The sequence below is a fragment of the Opisthorchis viverrini genome (genome assembly GCF_000715545.1).
Source record: "Opisthorchis viverrini unplaced genomic scaffold opera_v5_130, whole genome shotgun sequence".
In the NCBI taxonomy this organism is placed as follows: Eukaryota; Metazoa; Platyhelminthes; class Trematoda; order Opisthorchiida; family Opisthorchiidae; genus Opisthorchis; species Opisthorchis viverrini.
In genome coordinates, this window is record NW_008751788.1 from 1,318,114 (window position 1) to 1,330,187 (window position 12,074).

The window sequence follows — 12,074 nt, forward strand, 5'->3', positions numbered from 1 at the left end:
TCCAACAGCAGGGAGTTCGATCATGCCCCTTCTAAGTCCCAAAGTATTTTGTAGTGTGACGGTCACGATCGAAACGAAAGCGCAGTTTTCCTTGTTGTCGTTGTTGGTTTGACCCACAGACGCGAAGACTGTTAGTGTGTGGTTTATTTGTGATTTATCTGACTTCATAAGTTCCAGCTGAGTTGATGTGATTATGATTATGGTACCGCTTTGTTAAAGAGTGGCATAAACTTATCGATAATGAGAGCATGGTGTGTGGGAAACTTCAAATTTACGCACATTTCCATCTGGATGACTAGCTGTACTCAAGCCAATAAGATTCTCAGTAGCAAGACAGGCACGTTACCTGGCCACATTCGAGGTCATCTTATGGAAGATACACTGTATTAGCCAAGAACCATCTGGCACAACTTTGAGTCCAGTACTCCAAACTTCACCTCGCCCTACAGAGGGCCGCTGATCGTACTTTCAGATGCTTAGAAGTTTGCTACTCATGATCCCCAACAAGAATGAAACGGCTGTGCAATGCTTCTCGGCTTTTCAGCATGAGTTTCCACACAACAAACATAAGGTAAAAGGTTGGTCCGAAAAATTTGGAAAAACATCCAATTCGGTAAGGTTACCACAAACTGTTCTAAGTTAAACGGTAGGTATAAGGAAGGGAAACCTCACTTGATGTAAGTTAGAACTTGAAATTCATCCTAGAGCTCCAAAGTTAGGTTTTCAGTGGGACCACAGTGCGATTTCACAGGCGTCCAGCATAAGTTTACAGAAGACTTTTGCTGGACATCACAAGCAGACGACCTGCTTCTACTCAGACCTGTTCCACTACCTGCCACTAAATAAGGCAGCTGTAAGTAAAGGGGTTCATATAGTAAACTCTTTTGGTTATCCTACCACATGAAGCCACGCGAGTCGCTTTGGACAGTCTTCACACGAGAGCTTCCCCTGCTTCTACTCAGACCTGTTCCACTACCTGCCACTAAATAAGGCAGCATGATGTAAAGGGGTTCATATAGTAAACTCTTTTGGTTATCCTACCACATGAAGCCACGCGAGTCGCTTTGGACAGTCTTCACACGTCAGAGAGCTTCCAATAGAGTGGGTGTTCTGTCACTTGATTAAACGGGCATGATTTATTCTCAGGCAATCGCATCCTTCCAGTACGTAAATGGAGTGCAACTTCAGGAAGCCGGATGGATGAGTTAGTGCCAAGATGCTCAAGTCTCTATACAGGAGCAGTCGAAAATTCATATTTGTCTTCAAACCGTAGATCCTCTGGTTGGTGGACTCGAGCAGGCAGTCTCGAGTCACCGAATGAAACACTGCAACTCGGCTTAGCATAGACAATTTTCGAGATGCACCCGTACTTACCTTTTCACTCTCGGCTTTTCTTCTGTTGGCTTCCTGGTCAAGTTCCTGTAGAAACAAAACAGCAGTACAAGAACGGTTGGGTCATCCGCATGCTTTGCCCCATAAATCATCAGCCTTTGAGCTCTGTATGGGCCCACGATGTATATAAGTACAGTTGTTCGTTCAATCATTCGTCACCCGGACTGATCGAATGGAAACTAAACTAAACTAAACTAAAGTTGCGCCCCGGTGAGGTCCAGTTGGAACGGAGACTCAACTGAATCCCAGTTGAATCTATCGTTAACGACACTCTTCACGTGAGTGTACTGCACAAAGGCCACCTCAGTTGGGTAGACATTTCAGACATCCCGGTATGTCGTCTTGGATAAAACTATTCACAATTTTGCTGGAAACGATTCGACAGCTCATTATTGGTTTCCCTCGTCTTGGTGATTATCACGTGAACAGATTTTCCTCATCTATTCGGACACCAAGTTGCACACCAAGTTGGTTTGAACAGGAGAGTCAACTGAACAGTGTCATACATGAGTGATCTATCTGGGTTCTAGTTAAAACTTTGGTTAAAACAAATCGTTGTGGATCCGAATTTCTTGCAATTGGGGTTCAATTTTCTTGTGCATTATCAAAAAGCATGTTTTATTGTCCATAGTATGATGAAGTTATCGGCATCTCCCTTTCACATCGAACTTTGGTATGCATTGCTATTTATAACTCGGTCGGGACGTTTTCCGGCACTCATTCGTTTCATGTCTACTACAGTTCGACTGGTTGAGATTTCGAATCAAATCACCTGAATGCACGTGCAAGTTCTCCGGAAGAACGCTGTTCACCAGCGGATTACCGACAAAGGAGGAAAGAAGGGGTCTCGGAATTCGAACATAGTTGTTCCTCTGTGAGATGGTGTCTTCCAAGAGGAACGCCGTTATTACAGTGTGTTTCACCTGGTGGTTGCTCCATAGCCTGGCACCTGACCAGCGCTGACCATCATGCTTTGACTACATCCAAAGTGTTCAAGTGAGAATTGTCCTGACATATTGGTCTCTGGCTTGGACCAGTGTCAAGGCAGTGCTAATGAGTGCAATATGGATGAAACAGCTACTCCGTCTAATTCGTTCCCAATTTTATACAAACATGATACACTCTTTTCATGAAAGAAACTACTCACAAGGTTGCCGAAAACTCTTCGACAGCCCACGACCGGTTTCGCCCTTCCACTTCGGGCCCATGATGGAAACTCTCCGAGTTTTCATCAACCTCATGTTCTACTTGAACCCAAATTTGACTGTTTCCGAATATCACGAAGGAGAGATTCAACTGAGTCTGCCTAATTGGTTTACTATTTTTATACGAACATGATACACGCTTGTTAAACAACAGAAAGTGCCCCTGCCGTTTGAACCGCAACGGCGGTTCAAAACACAGCCCTCCGTTGTTCGCAAAAAGATGATAAGTACAGCCTGATCTCACACATTCCGACTGTAGTTTGCATCCGATTTTGCCTGATGCACTTGGGTTCCAATCGGAGGATTTTAGGTACGAATACTAGAACGGAATTAGGTAGGTCCATGCAGGAAAAATCAACGGGGTAGTTGCAATTCACTGTCAGTGAAGTAGGAGCGGTATACCGCGGATGATTCTACCTGAGATTCAACTGATTGTGAAATGAACACAAACGGCCAATCATTGAACGTACTTGTTCCAGTTGGGATATTTTCTCCACTTGGGATCTAACCTAATAAAGAATATATGTGTTAAGTAAGGCATACCATCACTCACAATAACCATACTGACGGGAGTATGACTAGCGCGTTGGAAGTTACGATAAAATTTTCGTTAGACTTAAGGTAGACGGCACGGGACGGGGTGTGTATTTGTAACACTTCCCAGGCTACAAGAGGAATGCTCCGTCATTTCAAGATAGTTTTAATTTGCCTCTAACTGATCATAAAACGCATGATCGATGATGACATTCTGATGAAAATGACTCGATTAGGTTCATTGGCCTGAAAAACAGCTAACCAGTGTAGCGGCTAATCTAAAACAGGAACGTACCTGTCTTACCTGCTCCAACTCCCTGAGCTGAAAAGGAAGTACGAAAAATGAACAACATAAATCCGTGCCATCGTTGTAGCAAATTTCTTTTGTCACAATCATGAAACATACCGAAAGCACCCAAAACTGACATCATCAAATCCAAACACAGTTGATTTTTCCCTTCCTATTCAGTCATTTGATTCATTGGCCCGGATCGATAATTACGCACACAAGAATTTAGGAAACATTCCCGTCTAGGCACATAATAACACTGACTGAAGTATGTTTATGTGCGTCAGGTCTACCAAGCTGTGTGGAAAGCGTTTGACAGGAATTCCATCAACTGATTCCAACAGCAGGGAGTTCGATCATGCCCCTTCTAAGTCCCAAAGTATTTTGTAGTGTGACGGTCACGATCGAAACGAAAGCGCAGTTTTCCTTGTTGTCGTTGTTGGTTTGACCCACAGACGCGAAGACTGTTAGTGTGTGGTTTATTTGTGATTTATCTGACTTCATAAGTTCCAGCTGAGTTGATGTGATTATGATTATGGTACCGCTTTGTTAAAGAGTGGCATAAACTTATCGATAATGAGAGCATGGTGTGTGGGAAACTTCAAATTTACGCACATTTCCATCTGGATGACTAGCTGTACTCAAGCCAATAAGATTCTCAGTAGCAAGACAGGCACGTTACCTGGCCACATTCGAGGTCATCTTATGGAAGATACACTGTATTAGCCAAGAACCATCTGGCACAACTTTGAGTCCAGTACTCCAAACTTCACCTCGCCCTACAGAGGGCTGCTGATCGTACTTTCAGATGCTTAGAAGTTTGCTACTCATGATCCCCAACAAGAATGAAACGGCTGTGCAATGCTTCTCGGATTTTCAGCATCGGGACGAACCTCAATTGAGAACTACCAAGTCTGTTCACACCACCGCAAATCTATTGCAAATTCTACAAGCTGCCGGAAACTCGTTGTGGAACAAAACAGCTGGCCATCACTTACCGCACTTTCGTACTTTTCTTTTTGCTTCGACAATTCAGCTTCCAGCTGGGAAAAACAAAAGAACAGATAAAATAGACATCAATCTTCCGTGTATGTGTGGATTCAGTCTATATATGCGTTTTGGGTCTTGTGAAATGTCACTAAGCGTTCTGCTTTCAAAACGGCTCGTCGATGGGAGGCTTTCGCTGCCAAGTGAGTGCTCGCCAAACCGCAGCCTTCCACGTAGCATAAATTATCGGCCACCGATTAACCACCCACAGGCCTAAGCGACCACGAGAAACAACAGTGAACGGATGGTAAGGCTAATGATAACGGATGCCCATTACAGTATCAGGAAATATGAGAGGATCGTCACGAAAGGAAAAGAAACTTGTTTGAAAATGGTAAGACCGCATCTCCTACAAAACCTCAGCAATCGAAAGAAGAGTGGGATCCACTGCGGAAAACAAGACCAAAGGACCAGGCTCATACTTACAAACCGCGAGCTGGATGTGGGCCAGTCAATATGAAGACAGAAAACTAATAAAAACATAAGGCATGCCATCATCCAATGAAACAACAAGAAGACGGACCACCACGCAACACACCACAATCGTCTAAATGCGGTACTGATTGTCAATAGCCAATCAGGTTGCAGCTCAAGGCGGCTATTTGCAAACTGTATATGCACAAGCACGGAGAGAGGAACCACCCACCCGACAGTGCACTGAAGATGTCTCCTCAGATAGTGACGAAACGTCTCTAAGTCGACCTCAGATAGTGACGAAACGTCTCTAAGTCACTAAGTCTCTCTAAGTCTCAAAGTCTCTAAGAGGTCTGCTAAGCCTGACGAACAGGTCAACAGCTACCTGATCAATTCCTATGAATGCACCCCAGTCATCAATATTCCATCACTAGGCTATTTTTAAAACTGGAAGTTGCCTGAATCTGATTAATACTGTTGTACTTTTTCAGCACTTAATCGGGATATCCCGCAACATACCTCCTCTAACGGTAGGGTCGATAAATACCTAGATCGTGATCTTGATTACCCTTGTTTACCTCTCTAAGAACACTCTCAAAGTGGATTTCAGGTTCTACTAAAGTGGACTATTGTTGATGAACTGGAGGTTAAGACGAACTAACTTAATTTTTACAATCTTAAGATCAAAAAACTTTACGAAGTTTGAAAAACTCAAAAGGTTTCATCAGGAAGGTCAGATTCCGGAGAGCAACTTCAGAACGCCCGGAAACTACTGCTCCACCAAAAACTCAACTGGAAAGCCGGCAAGCATCCAGGCCAATCAATCATTCAATCAATTCAGCAAGACCTGATGAGTGTTCTTGCGGCCACAGAAGCACGACCGAATGTGATCAGTGTTCAGGCTTTTCACAGAGGCACGATCGATGTTGATGGGTGATCACTAACGCCTATCAGACAGCCTGGATCAATGTCAGAAAGTCCCCTTTAAATAGCGTGGGGCCGTTGTAACTTTTGCTCTCTCACTCACTCGCTTGTTCGGAATACAGCTGTTGTGTTCCGTTCTGTGAGTCTTTTCTCTCCGACACTAGGCACTGGAGCGTGTCAGCAGCAGATACCCCAGATTGGCGAATCAGCAGATATGACAGGTTTGATTTGAATAGCGCTCAACATATGGCCGAGATGTGGTAGTGTTTATATATGTCGGATTGACCTCAGTACACTTTGGTGATATACTATTTATGAAGGATCGTGATCACTATTTTTTGTGCGCAAAATGCAAATTTGAAAAAGTCCCCTGGTGAGCTTGAAGCTTTTCCACAGCAGTGCAGCTGTACTGCTAGTGTATAGATTTCCGAGAGTATAGTTCATCTGAGAGTGACATTCATGCTTTTTGGCGTAGCACAGATTGAGAGAGCTCTCCCACAGCGTACACCTACTGAGTGCTACGGGATTGAAGATCAATTACTTTCCGAGCAGTGTGTTACTCAATCATGCCGCACTTGTCAGAATTTCGATCTAGCTAAACTTCACCTAATCCGCTTCTTGGTCGGCATTTCAAAGTGCCTGCGAACCATGCCCCACTGATACTAGCTGGGGACGAATTCCTCTAGGGGCAACAAACATACCTCGCCGCGGACGTATCCCGCTTTTTTATGGGATAGCTCATACAGCCATGGATGTTCTGTAATGTGTATTTCTGTGCTTGCAGCAATAATGTTTGTTCCACTTTCCAGGTTTATGTAAACAGAAGGCTCAAACGCTTGAAGATTTGCACGCCACACACTTGTGTTCACAGGGACACCGAGTGATTTTTGAACCAAATCGAGCTAACAGAGTGAGAACAGTTAAGTCCTATGCTCACGTTTTTGCAGTTTGTACCTTCGCTAGTCATAAAGCTATAAAAAGTCCCGGTTTCCAAAAAAAGTATTTTGCTTTGGCAATGGCTGGTGGGTAGAACGACCAAGTTACACGGCAGGTTTATCGACCGGTTTTCCGACAATCTCTCTGTCCGGGTCGAGGATTCGCATGAGTTTCTTTTGTTTTGCTTGTCCGTGGTGAATCTGCCCTGACTATCATTGGTAGCGAGATGGCCCATGTGGTTAGAGCGCGAATTTACTGATTGGAAGGTCCGTGGTTCGAACCCGAGCTATGACACTCGCTTTCCCTGTCTAGGCTCGGGCAACCTGGCGGTATCCCAGCCCAGTTAGGCACCGAAAGAGTGCTGTAGCTAAACAAATTTTTCTATCATTGTTCACTTCTCAGAAAAAGCAAACTGCAGTGGCCCTGAGCAGAGGCTATTAAGATATCATGTCTCGAAACAAAGTGGTGTATTCAAGAAGACGCCCTTTTGATTTATATTTCCATAATGGAAGACATGTAAAAATCAAATTCAAGTCCGCCATCGGTTGCAAACCCGACATTCGCCATTATAGTGTACAGACGCCGTCTCTGAGTTCGAAATAGCTCAATATTTAAGACACGAGCTTCCTCTCTGTGGTTCGAACCCAAACTCAGGCTCTCACCTGGCCCTGGCTAGAAGTGGCTCAACTGAGAACTACCAAGTCTGTTCACACCACCGCAAATCTATTGCAAATTCTACAATCTGCCGGAAACTCGTTGTGGAACAAAACAGCTGGCATCAGTCTCTCACCTGGTCCTGGCTAGAAGTACACGAAGTGCTGTTATCTCAGCTCCGTGATTCCTTCGAGTGGCATGGCAACAATGCACCGTCAGGATGTATCACGGTTCTCTCAGTGCTAAAGACAAGAAAATGAATTCTCTAAATAGTTTATCGTGTAATGCCCAGGATATCGATTAGTTACTCCTATCTAGTCTATCCGCATGTACTTTTTAGTGTGATGACGGCAAATAGCCAAGTTAGGCGCCTACTACATTCCTATAAAACTGTTGGTTGTACTATATTTCGTTAGACCACTAAGAATCCCCCCGCATCGCCCTGCCCCCCTAATCTACGAAGGCGACTTGACATTGTTTTGCATGCATCTAAACAGGGCAGCCGGAACAACCATTGAACAATCAGAACCAAAGAATGAAAACCACTAAAAATAGAAGGTTATTCAACCAACCAATCAAGTGGAAGTAACTAGGATCACAAAGGACGAAGAGAACATTCTACTCTCAAGGCTAGATAAGATCGGTTTGACTGAAAGCGTCCAACAAGCCAACCAACTACGAGAAAATGAGACCAGAACGCAACTCAGATTTAACTACGACTAACCAAATTGCATGACAACCACCTTGGAAGCAGCCATTTTGGGGTCACCAGGTGCTGTTTGTAATCTTTATAAATACGGGCAGAAGAGAAGGACTCTACCCGCCCGAATCCTCGTTGATGATGTCATCTTGATGAGTGATGGAACTATTGCCATCCAACCACCGAGTTCGGCGTACAGACCAAAAGTCGAACTATTTTGCTTCTCTGAGTTTTATTATTTGAGTTAGCTTCGGTCCATCTGACGACTTGACCGACTTTACAAGAATCTGCATCTGGTTGCCGCGCGTTCCGTGCTACACAAATATCGACGCTCAAATCATTTGTCAATAGTAAACCTTGCGAAATGTATGTATGTCCGACTGTGCACCAACGTGTTGGCTCCGGGCCAGGTATTCGCTATTCACCCGCTGTATGCGATACGATGAACGACAACAAAACGAAACAGACAGTGCAACACAAAAGGTCAACTAGTTTCAACCAACTTGTGTGGGATTCCTTACTCGGCCGACACGTCCAATCTACCTCATTTTCATCAGATGGTTTGTGGCAGTGTCAAAACCACACACAGACTAATGAAAGAGGCATATAGTGGAACTGGATGATCACCCACATTAAAACCTATTCAGTAAACCTCATCACAGAGACCCTCGAACACCTCTGTAATGAAAATAGACGGATTCTTGAATTCCGTTCAGCAAACGTGTATCTTGATTAATTTGATTCTGGTCGAAATCGCCACAGCCTCTGGAAGTGGTGAAGTGCCTCAGAAGTAATTTAAAATGCGTCAACGCAAATTACACATCGGACCTCTTAGGGCAGTAGACGATTACGCAGCGAAGGCATTACAGCGTTAGTATTTTGGGTAGTATAAACAAATGCGTTGTAGAAAAAATCAAACCAGAGCTGAGAAAACGAAAAGTAAAGGTGAGCGAGCACCCCCAACTCAACAGAACGTTGCTTGGAGATATGAAGGCCTAAGTAAAATCCATACATCGGACCTGTGGACTTCACAAATTGTGCAATCTACAATCACGTGTAGCAAGCGACAAACGGAAAGTTCTGTGATATTACTGTTAGCCCCATCGGCCGACCGATCAGAGTGGAACGTGTTTTGTACTATGTGGCGTTACTTCTGTACAGTGTCTTCTAAAAAATTATAGCAGAAATATTGCATACAAACAGCATGTTATGACGAAATTCCGAGATGCCCAAAATCTTTTCCATGCATGCATGTGAAAGGCAGAGCATCAGTTTCTCAAAATCCTGGTGACTAGATCTCACGGCCTGATGGGAAACTGTATAAAGAAGAACGGTTTTGATGATAACTACTTTCAATTATTTGCATCCACCCCGCATATAAAAACTGTCGGCAAATGGGAAGCAAATTCACTTCGAATGAGAAGACAGTGACCTTGAATTCGTTAGCCTCTCACATGTCCTGTGTGTGTGTGACGGTAGATATGAAACATCACATGAACAAAATATGTCCTATTGAACAGAAAAATGCCCCAATTACACACCGATTATGCATCTGAGAGATATGTTACACCGGTACCTCAAAATCCATCCACAACTTGGTGACCGACCGCAACAACTGCTGGATATCTCAGCTAAAGACAAGACATTACAGCGATATTTGACATGATGCGAAATCTGCGTTCCTGACCGAGAAATGCAAACAATACTAGCTGGAACAAGTCCTCCGTGAGCTAGACTCCGAACTGCCACCGCTGTCCTGAGCGGAATGACAGTGAGAGAACTGTTGAGAACATGACTGTCTACAGTTAACATTGACATTTACGGAACTGGTCTCCAAGCCATCTACTGGGTTAAACAGGGGTTCAAAAACTGGATAACTCTTTTTCTCTCTCCCGAACGCTGCCACTCATCACAACTCCATGAAATACTCGAATCATTCCGCCCGAAATATCTGCAGTACTCTCTCCCACACAGAGTGTATCAATTCCCCCCGGAAGGTTTCAGCTGGCTACCGAAAACTTCACGCCAGAATGGGCAACATACGCGGTAAGTGAGGGTGTATCAAATGACAAACCTTCGCGGACAGATTCAATGCGAATGTCTTTTGCTAAGAATACCTCTGAACGATTTCTCCACTATGCGGCTGAGCAAGGTTCGTATGTCTGAAATCACTGCTGTTGAGGAATGGGCTGGATTTCAAAGTCGGTTTCAGCTTGCCATTGGAAGAATCAGTAGTAAAGCACCATCTCAATTTCTACATGATAACATCAAGCCTGACATTTTGGTACATATATAAAACACGGCTTTCTAACTGTGCTCAGGTGTTAAGTGGTTTGACAACCGTTAATTGGCAAAATCTATTTTGATACTTTTCATTTGCATTGCTGTCAAGCAGTTTTGTTAAGCTTGCCATTGGAAGAATCAGTAGTAAAGCACCATCTCAATTTCTACATGATAACATCAAGCCTGACATTTTGGTATATATATATATAAAACACGGCCTTCTAACTGTGCTCAGATGTTCAAGACTGATTATTTTATTCAATGGTAGCACTTGACTGGTACCTGTCAACCCTGGATGCCAAGTAACGGAGATCTTTAAATGTTCGGCTCCCGCTGAACCTTTGTCAGAGGAAGCATTTTAATTCAAAATTTCCCTTCAGCTTACCTTCTGAGAGGTGGTGCTTTCAGCAAGGCTGTCGTTTCTCACTTCGGTTTTCTCCTTGTCCCCTGTCTAGTAATAGATTTCGTGGATATTACGTCAAAGAAGTACTCACTCCGGCTGAAGTTCTGTCTGGAATTACGTCATGTTGTATTTGGTAGTCTGCCAGCGTAGGCTGATGGAGGCCAAAATCCTGTGGGTTCTGAAGGAAAGACCATTGGGGAACATTAACGTGTGATCTCATTGGCTGGCGTTAAGGCTACCCACACAGTGTGTGCACCAATGCAACTTCAGAGGTTAAGCTGCAGTTTTAATGGTCCCCTTCTAATGTACTCCCGTAGAGATGAGGGGTGAAAACTTCGAAAATGAAGAGGAATTCTCTGATTTCGCTTTGTTTTGTTCGAATGAAAGAAGCACCTGAGAGAATATATTTTTGTACGGTGTCGACAGCGTTACCTTTGGAGGGTTTACTGGAGCTCAAAAACTGGATAAAAACGGGCGTGAAAAACTTCGTCGTGGAATTCTACCATGGATGGTGTTTCTGTAAATTAATTGTGTGCATATTCATCAGTTTACGCATCTATAGCACATCACGGAACTAGTTGAAACAAAGATAACCGTTGTCATTTTGTTCACTAGAGAACTTGAATGACACACCACATAAAATCGATATTTTCGGTCCACTAAAACAGTCGCCGTTAGTATTCGAGAGCGTTTGATCCATAAAAACACAATGGAGACTACAGGTGAAAGGAAGAAGGCCTTCGCTGTGGAGTTACCTATTAAAAAATGCCAACTGTCCACCTACAAACTATTGGACAGGGAAGCAAAGCTCTCATTTGCACCTTATTTACAAAAACTAAACATACCTCTTCTCTTGAACGCACCTTCCTGAACGTTCCTGGATATTCATTGGCTGTTGTTCAAATCCAAGCAAATGCTCCAAAGCGACTGCACAAATTCCGCAACAGATCTCCCTTTTCAAGAGACGCACAGCAAATTTACAGGAAGAAAACATACTACTTGCATGTCTCCCCCATCAGTAGTATCACCGTTACACAGGTACTCCGATACACTCAAGCAAACTATACTGTTTCCATCATGTGCTTGGCTTCAAGGTGAGGGCCGACTGTGTCCAAAAACATCGTTCTATCCCGTATCATAATGAACGGAAAAAGTGATCGTTCAGTGCCACTCGAAAGAAGCACGACTGCCGAGAATCTGTCAAGTTGCCCAAACCTAGACGTAGGAACAATCGAGGAGCTTAGGTTGTGTTTGAACCGCGAACCTTTCAGTCAGTAAGTTCTCCCATCAACC

General features: G+C 43.8%; 1 protein-coding gene across 1 annotated transcript in view; it reads right to left on the reverse strand.

The window, feature by feature from the left end:
• T265_06406 (hypothetical protein) overlaps positions 1-11,027 on the reverse strand; it is a gene marked incomplete at both ends in the record, with an annotated part of 12,529 nt that extends 1,502 nt beyond the window's left edge. The window contains 3 exons of the mRNA XM_009171654.1: positions 3,427-3,453; positions 4,419-4,463; positions 10,764-11,027. Of these exons, the coding sequence (XP_009169918.1) occupies positions 10,852-11,001 (150 nt within the window). The remainder of the gene's footprint in view (positions 1-3,426; positions 3,454-4,418; positions 4,464-10,763) is intronic.
• Between the last annotated feature and the right edge of the window lie 1,047 nt (positions 11,028-12,074).